At 46.3% G+C, this 16,222-nt stretch overlaps 1 protein-coding gene across 13 annotated transcripts in view; it reads right to left on the reverse strand.

The window, feature by feature from the left end:
• NCAM1 (neural cell adhesion molecule 1) overlaps positions 1–13,389 on the reverse strand; it is a 91,422-nt gene extending 78,033 nt beyond the window's left edge. For 4 of the 13 annotated variants that reach the window (XM_027655737.1, XM_027655736.1, XM_027655735.1 and 1 more), the window contains exon 1: positions 13,218–13,388. In XM_027655737.1, the coding sequence (XP_027511538.1) occupies positions 13,218–13,269 (52 nt within the window). In that variant the 5' untranslated portion in view covers positions 13,270–13,388. Of the gene's footprint in view, positions 1–13,217 lie in introns of all 13 variants that reach the window. The other 9 variants (XM_027655741.1, XM_027655742.1, XM_027655740.1 and 6 more) reach the window with 5 other exon arrangements.
• Positions 13,390–16,222: the final 2,833 nt, after the last annotated feature.

Below are 16,222 nucleotides of genomic sequence, written 5' to 3' on the forward strand. Positions count from 1 at the left end.
GTCCCAGACTATCCCAGTGTCCTTCCCAGAGTAACATTCTCAGGGATGGCAGGGGCAGGTCCCAGCCTGGCCCCTCCAGTGGGACCCTCATCCGGAGCTTGGCTCTCAGGACACAGCTCCGGGAGAACTCCTGGTGTATCCACTGCACATAATACCTGTCCTGGCCATTAGGGTGGAGTAAAACACTCCTGGGACACTCAGTGCCCCTCAGCACCATCCCACTGAAATCACTTGGTGCTACCAAAGTCAGTACCTGGATTACTGGAATCCACCAGGAATGCTCCTTCCCTGCCCTGCCCAAAATCCCACAATGTTTGGAGACACAGCTCTGGAAAACCCATCCATCCCAACGCTGCCTGCACCAACACACTGCAGCAGGTTCTTGTCTTCCATCAACAGAGGATGTTCACACACAGAGGATAAGAAAAAATAAGTCTTTGTTTTGAGATGGGTCCCCAGTTCTAAATATTTAAAAGATATGCTCGTGATTTACTCATCCCATCCAAAATATCAGCTCACTGCTTCACTTCAAAAGCAAGGGGTCATGACGGAATATATATATATATATATATATATGACAAGTATATAAGTATTCAGCATCCTTATCACCTTATTTATGGTTCCTGCTCCAAAAATAAAAACCTCCCTCTGTAATTCACAAAACTGCATTTGGTGGGTTTTTTTATCAACAGCACAATAAATCAGTGCCATCTAGTGGAGTCCAAAATGTTAACCTGGACCACAGCTCCCAAATCTTACCTGGCTTTGATTTATGACCTCTCTGAACATCTCAATGAGATGAAAGCAGACACAACCCAAAAACCCTTCCCTGCAGTGCCTGCAGCTGATCCATCAAATCCATCAGGATAACACTGCACTTCCCTCTTCCTCAGCTTCTGGAAACCTGCAGAAGCATCACCTAAACCCCAAACCACACCTTCAACATCAGCAGAGACTCACCTTTAGAGCTACTGAACATGCAGCTTCTGTTACAGTAAATACAGGCCAAAAATTAACAGAAATATTCAGTATAAAGCAAAAAAAAAAAAAACTGCATGGATTTATAACTCTTTCTCAGCAGTTTAGCAACTAAGAATGCATGAGGATGTCTGAAATAGTGGTATCATCACACCTCCTTTAAAAAAACCCCAATTAGTACTGTGTGATTATGTATTTCTCTGGTTCAGCCCCTCTACAAGGGCACCAAGATCATTTAATTGCCATGTGAAAGTTTGTCCAAACAGAACAGAAGCACGAGCCACAATTTAAATCAAAGCTCCCTCCTCTGTGGTAATGAAATTCCAGGCTCTCAGAAAAGCACCAAACCCGGTTATTTCCCTTTGCAGTGCTAAAATACCATTTTTATGTTTCTGTGAGGATAAGCAAGAGCACATCTCCAGCCCTAACAGTGTTCCCACATTTCACCAAAGGACAGAACAGGAGCTCTGGGTGAATTAATTGGCAGGAGAGTTGATCAACAGTTGGTCAAGATGCTCAAAGATCCGACCCCGAGCCAAAGTCCCAAAAGGCTGATTCTTGTTAAAGCTCCCACACGTCCCAGGAGTGAATTCCACAGCCTGTATGGAACAAAGATCACCTTTTCTTTCCCAAAGTGCTGCTTCTGGGCTCCCCCTTCCCCAATACACCTTAAATTTGAGGCGATGCCCCACTCTCAGATGTTGCAGATCCTGATTCCCAAAGAGCCCCCATGGACAGGGCTCTCACTGAGCTCCAGTGTGGAAACGCTTTTCAATTGACATCAAACATGTAAATGCAGATACTTTAAAAGGCTTCTGGATGTGATGCAATGCCAGGCAGGGGTATTTTTAGTTCTAATCCATTTAAAGTGCTAAATTCCAAGGGAATCAGCAGCATTGCTTTCACTCACCACTTCAGCTGAATTCCTCTGCTCCCACTACTCCCTGCAATCTTCAAGGAAAAGGAGATAAGAAAACCATTCACCTGATAAGAAAATACCTTTATCTTTCGGGTTTTTAATACTTGGAGCTACTTCTGCTTGTCCCAATAAATAATAAATCACAACTGCATTTGTACACAAAGGACACTGCAGAAAGCCATAAATAATGCAGGGCTTGAACACACAAAATAAGGGAGTGTGGGATTTGCTATTTTTATCTCAAGTCTGCTTTGTATGTACCAATTTAGGTTGATGAAAAACAACTACTGGGAATACACAGAAGCTTTGGAATAGGGCACTAATCATTCCCTAGACCTGCCCGAGTGACTGCAGCTACAAAGCCACAGGAAAACAACCTTAAATTCATGGATAACTGCAACAAAAACGGTCAGGTTGGTCCACATTTGGTTTGTGATTTCATTTAAATCTAGACCCTTTTTCATCAAACATGTATTCTTAATCTGCAGATGAAGTTTTGAAATCCTCATCAGGACTTTCAGCTATAGATAATTGATATATTCAGTCTCTTCTTTGGGGATTACCATTACCCATTAAAAAAAAAACCTTATAGAGTTCTCTCATTTACCAAAAGTTATTATTTTCCCAGTAAAATCATGCAAACTCAGCAAGCTTTTGTCCAAATACCTCTACCCTTGTTATATAAGCAAAAACCAATGATTGTTGTTGATAAAAGGACAAATATTTGCAGTGTGTTTGCTCTGTGACCAGGCACAGAGTACAGGAAAAATACAAGGTGAACACACTTTAGGTGTTCTTCTGCTCCAAGTGCAAAAGGTGCCTGTTTAACCTGAATATTCAGTGTCTACTTAGTGAAATAATGGAAATATAACTGCTTCAGAAAGTGTATGTTTTAAAAAGAGCTGAGTGAAAACACTCTGCTACACTGCAAGTCTTCTTCTGGCACAGAGACTGAGCAAAGGGAGGATCTCAGGAAGGAGCCTCTTTTTAATGCTTTGCTTGATGATGCTCAGCTTTGCTGTTTGTAAGAGAAGAAGGTTTCTGTTCTCCCAACAGAACGAGGTGTGAAATACTCCGAGCTGGTGACAGCTTGGCTGAAGTACCAGCGGTGCCGTGTTCAGCTGATCTGGGAGTGGTAGCAAGGAGAAGATCCCTGTTTATCCCTGTGGATCTCCTCCTCCCCACCCACAGCTCATCCCATCCACAGCTCACACTCACTGCAGTGGGAGCAGCAAGGCAGGTCCTGTTCCTCACAAGGCAAATTCTTCCCTCTTTCAATTAAAGCCTTGGGTTTTTTGGGGTTTTTTTGCCAGGAAGATCATCACAGATCGTTTCAACTCCCAGGAAGCCCTGCTTGTTTAAAAATAAACAGATTTACACTGCTCTCCACTCAAGGAACCACTGGGAACCTTCCCAGGACAGGTGACCCCTCAACACCTCCAGGGGAGACAAGGTCCCTCCTGGATATTATCCATGGCTGTCCCTGGGCTGATAACAGCTTTGCACAGCCCAAGTGCAGGATTTCCCTCCTGTGCATGGCCACAAACCCCACTCCTTTGCCAGGAATAAAAGCACCCTCCCCACAGAAACACCCATTTCCAAGCACCCAGACAAAAAAATCACTTTTATCCCATGACACAGAAACGTTCCCCAGCAGAACTCTCGCTCTTCTCCCAGGTACAGACACACCTGGAACTGCAGCTCTACATCACTGCTGCCCAGGAAGCACAAACTCCCCTGAGCTTACTGCACAAATGAAGCATTGAATGAAATATTCATTGTACAGAGAAAGGGAGAAAAATCACAGAGCTAAACCCCAAAAACCCAATGGCAAAGTTAGTAGGGACTCCATATGAAATTAAATCTCGATGTGCCATCCCTCCTCTCACAGGCAACGGGTTTCCTTAAGCAGAACTCAGCTGGAATCCCAAGGATTTATTCCTCCTCGTGGCATTCATTAAGATTTCCACTTCCAGCAGCTCTCTCAGTCCCTTGCAGTCCATAATAAATACAGACACACATTTGATTTTCCTAATGCTGTTCCAACATGCCTGCTCCATTCCTAAACAAACACCAAGCACTGGGGAGGAAATAATAATAATAAATGCTAAATGCCTTCAAGTTGCATCCCACAGATCATGAGGAGATTAAACTCCAAAAGGATTTAGGGGACTGCAGAGTAATTCTGTGAGTCTGTTCACAACCCCTAAAAGCATGTTATACTTCTGAGGGATTATCTGCTGAAAACACGACACAAACACGGTTCCTGTGTCTGTTCTTTTGATTTCTGCAGGCTTAGAATAATTTAATAAGTGACTTGGACAAGCAGCTGCCGACTGTGTTTTTCTAAAATGCTGCACACAAGTGCCTGGTGACTTTCTCTCACTACCAACACACTGAAAAATACAAAATTAAGCACCCAAAAAATTACAGTTAGCCAATACCGTGGGTATGCATTTTGCACACATCCCAGGCTGCACAAAGATGTTTTATGCACGTTGCTGTGTGTTATTTATACCCACAACTAGAGAGGGAGTTTAAAAATGGTTATTGTAAGGCTTTCAAAGCACACCCAGGTGTGCACTGAGTGCTTTGTTTTATCATCACCGTGCCATACCTTCCACAACTATTCAGCAATTAATATTAATTATACAACAATACTGAGGCAGCTAAAGGGAAACATAACATCAACATTGGCTGGGTGTATTATTTGCTCCTACTCTCCACCTCTAAACACTGCCAGTGCAACGTCCTTTATTATGAAAATATGGAGCAAATAAGTGCTCCAAGTGATGCCAAGTGTGTTGCATTGACGGTTTGGGGTTTTCCCTTCTGACTGGAGGTGTGGTGACAGCACTGACACACGGGCAGAGCTTTGATCCATCATGAAAATCCATCAGTCCCCACCCCAGAACACAGCCAGCTGCACACACACACTGCAAACCCCACAATTCCCACTAAAATACAATAAAACGAACATTTGTCGAGAGAATTCTCTTCCTGTCTTCTTGCATTATTCACACAAAAGTTCCTCATGTCCACAACAAACAAATCCATTGAAAATACCATTCTGAGCACAGAGAGCAAGAACAAAACCACCAAAAGCTCCATCCCAGTGATTCACTTCTGCAAAGACCTTTTCAGGTTAAAATCAACCTCAGCCCTGCCAGAACAGCAACACTGGAGACTGTTCTGCTCTCCAAAGCCCTGGGATAACTGTTCCTAAAACCTTCACAGTTTACAGCACCTCACTCTTGAACTCCACGCTGAAAGGGAACTGTCTGACAGTTCACAGCAGAACAAAATGATTCCCGTGTCAGAAAATATGCCCAAGTGGTTGATAGCAGAAGGAAAATCAAAGAAGGGCCGAGGACTGCAGCAACCAGCCCAGCTCAATATTATTGAGTGAGCAGCACCCTCTGATAACATCTCACGGGGCTTATCTGAGCTGTCTGAACTGCAGCTCCCCACAAAAGTCTTTATTTCTCCACTGCCCTGAGCAGAAACAAATCACTGCAGGAACAGATGAGGTTGATCATCATCAACCTGTTGATGCTGCTGCTTAAAACCCCTGCAAACACAGGCTCCATTTGCAATTTCCTCCTCCCTGTGCCCAAAGAAAATTGCCACTAGGGTGTCCTACATAAATATATATATATTTACACACATGTATCTTTTATCTGTATGTCTCTCACAACACCAAACAAAACAGTTCATGAGCCATCACTGATCGAAACATCTCGACTGGTCACTAAAGTTCATGTTTCAGAACCTAAAAAGTAAGAGCTTTTAGGGTTTTTTTGAGGCTGTCAGACACATTCCTTGTTTATACAAGGATGTCTCGTGGAAAAGTAACCAAAAGCTCACCTTTCCTGGATTTTTTTCATACAAAGGTTGCAGCTCATTAACACATCACCTCACCTGGTTCCACAGTAACAGCTGAATTAAAGTAAAAACCACATTACCAGATGCAGCCTAAGAAACCTTGTTATCCCCAAGATAAAACATCCAGACAACCTGACCATTCCCCAGTGTTTACATCTCCCACACGTTTTCCAGAGGGCTCCAGGCAAAAGGCAAAAACCGGAAGATTTCACCAATATTTCATTTTCAACCCCAACTTCCCCATAACCCCTGGATCCACTGGCACATTGGGGCTGTGGATCTGTGGCACCCCGTGGGTGACACCACACCAGGGTGTCGCTGCTCAGACCCTCCAAGCCGGGTTTCCACATCCCCCGAGCCCCAAAAGGGGCTGTTCTTGCCCCAAACACTGCTCTGATTCTCCCGCATTCAGCCTTCCCACTTGAATGGAATAAAAAACCCTTTTGAGAACAACAATTCCAGCCCCCCCCCCCCCTCGGCTCTCTGCTCTCCCAGCCACACTGTGGGACTGCTCAGAGCACACACAATGCAAATAAGGCAAACTTCCTTTGAAAGGGTGATTAATATGCACAGACAGGCTGCTCTCCGTGGGCTCTGAAGAACCACCAACGAGCATCTCCAGATTCCGAGGTTCCCTCCATTATTGCCACTGTTTATTTTAAACATCAGATTATGCAATAATACCGCACATTAAGAGCCCAATTTGCCAATATTGTGCAAACACCACCAAACTGGCTGTTCATCTTTTGTATCGTGTTGAAACGCAGCCTTGAATATCCCAGATATGAAGGCGCTGAAAGAAATGGGATTTAAATTTTTGAATGCTTAATGCACATCAATCTTCATGTTAAAAAGGCTGCAGTTGGAACTCACTGCAAATAACTGCGCCTTGTTTTTATTTTAAAGAAATGTTTAGGGTTTTCTTTTTTCAGCAAACAAGAAATTTTACAATCTTACCATTTAATTTCGGGGACAATTAACTGACTTCTGCATGAATATATTGCAGTTCAAGTAACGCTTAAAGTATTTTTTATGGAGTTGCTTTTGAGACAGGAGATGAAACATATGGAAAAGCCCATTCAAATCTGGAGGCAAGTTTGGATTTCCACTGCCTAAAATCTTCATCACTACTTTTCATGATTTACCACCTGATTTACCACATTCCATGTACAACCCAGCCAGGTCTCTCCTATTCCACGCACTGATAAACCCTACTCTGCCCCAAATGTAGCCTGAATGTGTTTAACTGACTCATTTCTTCATCTAACCCTTTATTTCACACACTTCCCAACCTTCTCACACAAGTTTAAACACTCCCATTCATGTCTTTGGCATTATATTTCAAGTCAGTCAACGTGGTAAATTATTAACCATAAACCAGTAGCCAATAATTAACATTCTCATTTATCTTAAAGTTTCCAGGTTGATACATATTACTGATATAAACAAAAAAAAGTAAATTAAATATTTAAACAAGTGCCTATTATAAATATTTTTGTAGGTTGCTGTTCTGAAATCACAGAATAATTGAGGTTGGAAGGGACATCTCAAGATCATCCAGTCCAAGAGGGGATCAGCTGCAACAGGTTATCCAGGAGCGTGTCCAGGTGGGTGTTAAATGCCAATCTCTCCAGACAACCTGTCCCAGGGGTCAACTAAATTAAAAAAGAGGGGGATTTGTTCTGTTTGCCACGTTCAGACAGGATTTCCTGTATTTCACCTGGTGCTGTTGTCTCCTGTCCTGTCCTGGGCACCCCAGCAGAGCCTGGGTGTCTTCTCCACTCCTTCCCACCAGGTGTTTATCCACAATAACATCCCTTTGGGTCTTCTCTTCGTGCCTTTCTGGGATTCTTCCCACAGCAGAGATGCTCCAAGCCTTTCCCTGCCCTCACCCCAGTAAGTCCATGGATGTTTCTGTCCCGGGCCCAGCACTCCCAACGCTGGGGGATGAGCAGGGGCACTGTCAGAGAACTCACCTGACTTGCCTGATTTTAGTAACAAACTGTGAAAAGTGCCCACCCTGATTTACAATGCTTGGAACAGCCTTACACACAGACATTTTGCAAAGGAAGCCCAAATATTTTGACTCAAGGCAGGACGAAAATGGCAATTCCACAACAATGAAACCAGGCAGGAGTTTCTGTGCATCCTGTGCTGACCAACAACCACCTGAGGAGGTGAGGGCTCTTTGTCTGAACTCGAAATAAACTCGAAATTAACCATTCCACTGGATTTCCAAAATATTTTCCACATTATTCCACCAGGACAGTAACAAATCAGGCAACTCCCAGTTTTCCCAACACATCCAGAGCTCTCTGTCTGTCTTGTCACAAGATCCAGGATGCAAATAGATGATGGGTAAACCACAGCACGTCTCACATTACTCTCTCCAGCCTAAACTTAATTTTCTTGCATCAGGTTCACAGCCAGAGGCTTCACCCCTGCCATGACACAGGGCAGCAGGAATAGCTGTGGGGTCACTGTCTGTCCCTCCCTGGACTTGGGGCCCTCTGGGACTTGGCTTTAAGCCCCTAATGATGAGTTTACCTGTGGACAGTCAGAACCTTAAAGATCTTTGGTACCTCTGTTACCCGGGGCAGGGCAGAAACACAGAACCTGCAGTGAACAATTACAGACTTGAGCTGAAAGTCTCTCTCCTTCATTTTAAACCTGAGGGTTGTTTTTGAATGTACAGCAGGAAGTTGAGACATATTAGTGCTCAGGCACAAGCATCTCATTTTCTTCAAACAGAACAAGGTTCCCTGACTTCTGCTGGTCTAAAGGATTCCCAAATCTCCATGCTGGTTATTCCCTTTTAGATGTGACCTTAAAGAACTTGGTACCTCACCCAGCTGTGTGAATACAGCCCACAGCTGCTGCTGCTGCTTCCCAGGACCCTGGTGTCCTACAGCAACCTGCACTTGCTTCCCAGGAGAAACCTTCCATTGTTACCTATTCCCCAAAAATCAGCTTCTCCAAAAGATCTGAAGTTCTCAGGACTCAGGTTACTGATGTTCTACGTTTGCCCAAGATTGCTTGGAGAAATTCAGGAATTGCTTGTGTTAAACCAAAAGCAAATTCAGAAGTCAAAGCCCATAAGGGGGTCCAAGAAATGCTCTAAGGAAGCTGTCAGGTGGCCCTGGGCATTTTCACACACATCCTCATCTACCCTGGACACCTCCACGTGTTTTGGCACAAGATTTCTCATGGAATCACGGGATCACTGAGGTTGGAAAAGCCCCCCAAGCCCATTGAGTCCACCCTGTGCCCGATGCCCACCTTGTCCCCCAGCCCAGAGCACTGAGTGCCACATCCTTGGACACCTCCAGGGGTGGGAACTCCACAGCCCCTTCCAGTGCCTGACCACCCTTTCCAGCAAGAAATCCCTCCCGAAATTTCTTTTTGTGGAATCAGAGAATCATAAAGCTCTGAAAAGACCTTTAGAATCATCAAGCCTGTCACCCCAGCAGGGTGTTCACCACTAAACCACGGCCTCCAGCACCACGGCCACGTGTTTTCTGAACACTTTTAGGGATGGTGACTCCACCACTTTTCTATCCTTGGAAGATCCAGCAGTGCAGGAATGGACAGCAATCACCTGCCTTCGCCTCATCTTAGGTACGGTGGAAGCTACTGGACTTTAAGCCACGAATTTATGTTATTCTGAAGCTTATCCTTGATTTTCATCTGTTCTACCTCCACTGTAAACCAAAACCCCACATCCCAACGTCCCTCCAGGGGCGGCCGCGGGGTTTTTGCCATCGGGGGCTCTCACGGTCACTTCAAAAGGCATCGCCCCTAATGAGCAGCTGCACTTCCACACCGGGAGCCGAGCGGGCACAATGGCCCTGCCGCCGAACCCACCTCATTTACATCCCTTTGCGGGGCTTTCCACCGCCCTAATGGCTTTTCCCAAACAAAAGGAGCCGCGGCCAGCACGCATCTGACCTTCAAATTTGCTTCTGTGATTTTTTTTATTTTTTTTTTATGGCTCAAAGCCTACTCGCCTGGTGGCTCTTCTTTTTTTTTTTTCTTTTTTTTTCTTTTTTTTTTTCCCCCTCCCTCCAGGACTGTTGTGATGAAAACCGGCACGTTAATTAATTCCTAGGAAAACATGCGCAAAGGACCCATCCAGGAGAGTGGAGCTGCCTGGGAGCTGTAGTTCCCTTCACAGACACACCCTCAGCCCAGTTATTCCCATTCTCCCCGTTACACAAAGCAAGACAAACAACACAATTTTGCTTCCTCGCTGTTTTCCAACTTTTGTGGCTACAGCTGAGTCGCTTTGCTTATTTTCTCTTACATCTCAGATCCCTGTGAAGGTACAAAAATTGGGGAAACAACAAAGACACAGTCTTTTCACTGCACCTGAAAAACACTGTCATGAAATCTTCTGATGTTCCCTGGGTAAAAGCCATGACACTTCCAAAGAAGACAGATTCTCCCAGTCTGCTCCCAGAGGCATTTTGGGAACTTCATCCTATCTGTTTCACTATTTGCAAGTTGGGAGTTAAGAGCACACCAGAATCGTCATGGATAGATCGAGTCACAGTGGAACAACAGCCCTGCAAACCCAAAAACCACACGGGAAAACCTACCAGAAAAAAAATGGAATTTGCATTCTCTGTACAAACAGCATCACCAGGGGTGTTCAATAATGAGGAGAAACGCAGTATGGCCTTTGAAATGAGAACATAAAATGTGCTTTTGTCTCTCACTAAAGCTATTTCCCCGTGCAGACTGATGGCAGCAGATGCAGGATCCCCTCCTCCTCCCCCAGCAATTGGTTCTGCTTCCCTGCCAGCCAGGGGAGGAAATCCACGGCATTACCCCCAGCCCAGCTCTCAAACAAACAACCCACCCCCCCATACACAAAAACCCACACCACTCTCTATTAACAAGGAACCAATCACTTACCCCGTGGCAGGAAAGTCTATCGTTAAAATTTATGTTTCTGGAGATGAGCCAAGAAAAGTGAAGGCAATTCCAGCCTGGAGAGCAGCCACAATCTTTAACACTTAAAAACTGAGTATTCCTTAAATTACTAATATATTAAATGTCCTTAAAAAAAAAACCAGTGAACAAACAACAACAAAAAAACAACCCACAAAAAAACCCCCAACAGTCAAGTCAGGAATTTTCAGGTTCAGAGGAAAACATTTATATATAATACTCTATTATTTAAGAAACCAGTTCTCGGGATGTACATGAAAGGAGATGAGCCATCTGCTGTGTCTGTAAATCAGCCCCTAAATTATCAGAGAATATTTTAATTTAACCGTAGACTAAATAAATCATCACTATCTCAGGCCACAGGGACACATATAAAAGGTGGAATTATCCCAAAAGCCATAAAGGCACACTTTTGTTCTGAACCCAGCCCACTACTATGGCTCAGACAGCACACTCCTCAGGGATTCCTCACTACAACCACCCTCTGCTGCCTCCTCTCACGTTTCAGCTGGAGTTGGGGTTTCTGTATCAGCACCATCAGAGCTGTTCCCCCTGTTCATGACACCTCCTGCAGCAGAACCAAAGCCCAGAGCAAACCCCTTTCTCCCCCATCACAGCCCAGTGAGATCAGCTGGGCAAAAAAGGCAACCAGAGCATCCTTTAGGGTGCAAAGCAGAGCTGGGTGCTGCTCTCACCATAAACACTGCTGCTGCTTTGTTCTAGCTTTTTAATATTTTATTTGGTTTTTGTGTTCTCCATTTTATGCTGATTTAACAGTTCCAGCTGTGCAGCTCCCTAGGCACTCTGCACATTCATAATTATTATTATTGGATAAACATGTATTTGAGTGGGGCAACAGATGATACGCAGATAATTTTTCTTTTGCTTACTCCCATTTATTTCCCCGGGAAAAAAAAAAAAATGCTTTATTCTCCCCTCCCACAGCCGAGAAAGCCTGTGTGGATGTGTCAGGGAGGCGAGGGCTGTGCAATCACAGATCATAGTCTGGCATCTCCGAGCGGGTGAGATCAGGAATGTGCAGGGATGGGGACGGGAGGGTGTGGCCGAGCCAGATGCAGAGCTGGATACGGGGAAGAACTGCTGGAAACGGGAACGCAACCACCCCTTATTTGTCATACAGCCCCTCTAATAAGCAGCAATATATGGTTTTTTTTTAATTAAAGGGAAGCCCTGCAGCAGCACGGGAGGGGTGCGCCTCGCTAAGGATGGGTGTTGTGCTGGCGTTAAACAGGTGGCTCGGGTCGGAGCACACCGGTGGCACCGGGGTTGGGATGGAGCCACACGGCAGCGATCGCTACTGCGAGAGGAGAGGGAACCACAGCAGAAGGGACAGCCGAGGGAGAGGAAGAATCCTCGGCGTGGGGAGGGAGGGAGGGCGAGGACAGCGCCGAGGGAAGGGGCGAGGAGAAGCCGGGCAGCGAGGGCTGGGAATGAGCAGCGCTGGGGTAACACGGCAAGGGCACCCAAACAGGCACAGGGCACCCCGGGCACCCCCGGCAGCGATGGGGGGCAGCTGCGAGACGAGCCGAGAGGGGCTGCAGGGCACAAACGCAATTTCGAGGTGGCGATGGCACAGACAAGCCGTGCGGGGGCTTCGGGCCAGGAGGGGCGCGGGGTGGGGCGGAGGAAGGGGCTGACGAGCCGCAGGACGGGACAAGGGGGGGAAGCGCTCGCAGGGGCAGGAGCGGGCGCGGAAGGGCTGCGGGAGCGCTCCCCGGTGCGGGCGGACAGCGCGGAGCGCGGGGACCGACGGACGGACCGACGGACGCCCCAGGGCTGCATCCCGGCGGACGGGCGCGCGCCGGGGCGGGGCCGGCGCAGGTGTGGCCGCTCCCGGTGCCCACCTGCCGCTCCCGGGGCGGTACCGGCGGCTCCCGAGCGGCCACCGGAGGGGTCCCCCCCGCGCCCATCGGCCGCGGCCCCCCCGCCGCTCGCGCCCAGCTGCCGCTCCACAACGGCAGCGCCCGCGCCCCTCCTTTCTTTCCTTTTTTTTTTTTTCCTTTCCCCTTATTCCTTTCTCCCCCCCCCATTATTCCAGCCGCTCAATCCCCCCGCCCTTCCCGCATCCACCGCATCCCCTCCCTCGCCGCGCCGCGCTCGCCCGGGCGGGAGGGGCGGGTTGGAGCATCCTCGACATCCACAATGAACCCGGCGCGACAACGACACAACGACACCACCGCACCGCCACCACCACCGCCTCCTCCTCCTCCTCCTCCTCCTCCCGCTGCCGAGCGCCGCGCCACGAGCGGCCAAGGGCGCCCGCAGCATCCCCGCCGCCCCATTGTGCGCGCTCCCCCCGCACCCGGGAGAGCCGCGGTCCCGCTCGCAGCCCCGCTCCCGACACGGCCCCGAACGCCGCCCCCGGCCCCGCACACGGCGGGCGCGGGCAGAGCGCGGGGAGCGGGGAGCCGGCCCCGAGCCCCGTCCCATTGTTCGCCCCGCGCCGCCGCCGCCCCGTTACCTGCGGCTCCCAGCAACGCCAAGGTCCAGGGCAGGGCGGCGAGCCGCGGCATCGCAGCGGCCGGAGGGGCGGGCGGCCGTTCACCCCCGCGCGGTCGGACGAGGCTGCGGTGGCGGTGCGCGGTGTCCCCGCCGGCCGTGTGTCCCCGCCGGCCGTGTGTCCGTCCGTCCGTCCGTCCCTCCCGCTCCGCTGCGCCCGGCGCGTCCCGGCGCCGCCGCGCTGACTGACAGCGCCCCGCGCGCGGCGCCGATCCCTGCGCCGGCGGCGGGGAGAACGTGTCCTTCCGCCCGCGCGAAATAGTGCCGGGGAGGGCAGGGGAGGGGAGGGGAGGGGAGGGAGGGGAGAGGGGCGCTGGGGACACACACACACACACACCCGAGAGGAGAGGGAGGGGTTTGGGGGGATGGACGGGCCGGGGCGCCCGGAGGAGGAGAAACGCGGGGATCGCGGGGGCGTTCGGGCTCGATAATAAATAAATAAATAGATAGATAGATAGATAAATAAATAAATAAATAAATAAATAAATAAATAAATGTGAATAAGCAAATAACTATCGATAAATAAATAGAACACTAATAATAATAATTATTATTATCATCACCATCATCAGCATTATTAAATAACATAAACATCTTATATAACATATAAGAGCACATATGTAATATATGTATGGATATATACATATATATATAGTATATGTATGGATATAAAACATATATGTACTATATATACTTATATAATATATGTATGGATATATAACATATATGTACTATATATACATTTATATATATAGTATATGTGTGGATATATAACATATATATGTATGTATATACCTATATATGTATATATACATATGTATGTGTATATATATGTATATAATGTATGTATATATAACATATATGTACTATATATTATATATAATGAATAAAGTATGCAATGTATAATACTATATATAACAATATTATTACAATACATTAATAATATTATATATACTATAGTATATATACTAATATATAACATTATATATAGCATATAATATATTAACATATATTATATTACATATATAATTTATGTTATATATTACATATCAATAGTATATAGCAATATATAACATATATATCATATATATACTATATCACATACTATAATATATATGAATATATATTACATATAGTATATAAAATTATATATAACATAATATATTAACATATACATTATATATCAATATCTATCAATATCTATATATAACATATAATCCATATCATATAATATATGTTAAATACCAGATACTTTATATATCCTATATGACATTATGTATACTATATGTTATATAGCAATATTATATATCTATATATAACATTAAATATAGATCATATATTATATATTAGATACTTTATATATTATAAATATATAACATGTAGTATATATCATATATATCATATATCTCATACATAATACATATATTATATATACTGTATGTAATAGAGTAAGTAATATATATATGACCTGTTTTAGGATCTGTGCTCTGAGGGGAAGAAAGTTTCCAGGGGGGGGAAAAAAAAAAGAAGCATTTATTTTGTTCAGGTGTAGCCCAAAGTCTGTGTTTTCATTTCAGTTGTATTAGAGAACAGCACTTCAGCTCAAGTGGACCTTTGTCATGCTAAATAATTTGGCTTAGTTGGTTAATTGTAGTTGCTACTTTAAAGTGAAATTCAAAATAAAATACCTGGAGTGGTTGGGAGCACGTAAGGACTTGTAATGACACAGAGGCTTTATTAGCAGAGAACTGATGAGGATAAAGCATTTAGGCAGAAGATGCTTTCCTAGATAAAGGAACAATACTCTTTGAGTACAACTTGACACCAGCATTTCAACAATATTTTAACATAGCACATCCACTCCAGGATTTTGCTGTCAGTGCTCTGAAGGATCATTCCAGGCCAGATCATATTCTTTTATTTTATTCCTTTCTGTTGAGAAATCCCTTTCCCCCCTTTCCATTTCATAAAAAAAATCCTCCTGTAAAAAAAAACAACGAATATCACTTATTGCACTGTGATTGAAAACACACCTTCCCTGCTCCCTGGCTCTGCCTGGCCCGGGGCCTCACATTGGATTGATTATCTGCAGAGAGAAACCTTGTGCAGCCCCCCCAGGGGCTGGGGGTGAGTCCCTCCCGCTCTCCCAGTTCCCACCAGTCCCCAGTGCCCCGCAGACTGGGCTCTGTGTCCCTCCCCAGGGGTCACTCACTCACATATAGATGTTAAAGGTGTTCGGGTCACACAGATGCTCAGCTCAGACTGTTTGGCAGAAAAACAACCTTGCCCTGAGAGCATTTGGGATAAAAGCCCTCAGAGAAACACCTCTTCAACCTGCTTTCTGTCTATTAAACACATTTTCCCTCACTATGAAGAGCACTCTGAGTTTACAGCGGTTGTCACACAACCTCAGCAGATTAAACCAGCCAGTGGCTGCAGAGGAGACAGGCAGGAGCTCCCAGAACATCTTGTAAGACTCCCACCTTGTTTCTCCAGCCTTTCCAGTGCCTGCTGGCAAACATGGATAACGTGGTGGAAACCATCTGCTTCTCCTTGGCTGTCCCCTCCTCTCTGCCATCAAATGTCCCCCTGGGCTGGGGCTGCCCCATTCCTGGGAGTGTCCAAGGCCAGGTTGGAGCAACCTGGGCTGCTGGAAGGTGTCCCTGGCCATGGCAGGGGGTGGATCTTCCCGACCTGTAAGTTCCCTTCCAGCCCAACCCATTCCATGATTCCACACCAGCTGCATTTCTGCCACCGGGAGACTTCAGAGTCTCCACCGTGAGCAGTTGGATCAACTCCAGATCAGTGCCCAGTCATTCCCTCCAGAGGGAAGAGGCTGAGCTGCCCCACTGTTATTGGTGCTGCCAGAACCAGTTTGGAGGATTAGTCCTGCTTTCCAGAGCCCTGACAGAGTGCCTGTTTCCTTACACAGACCGTGCAGACAGACAGGGATCCTGAAAAATTCCT

The sequence above is a fragment of the Corapipo altera genome, unplaced genomic scaffold (assembly GCF_003945725.1).
Source record: "Corapipo altera isolate COAL_440 unplaced genomic scaffold, ASM394572v1 71, whole genome shotgun sequence".
Classification (NCBI taxonomy): Eukaryota; Metazoa; Chordata; class Aves; order Passeriformes; family Pipridae; genus Corapipo; species Corapipo altera.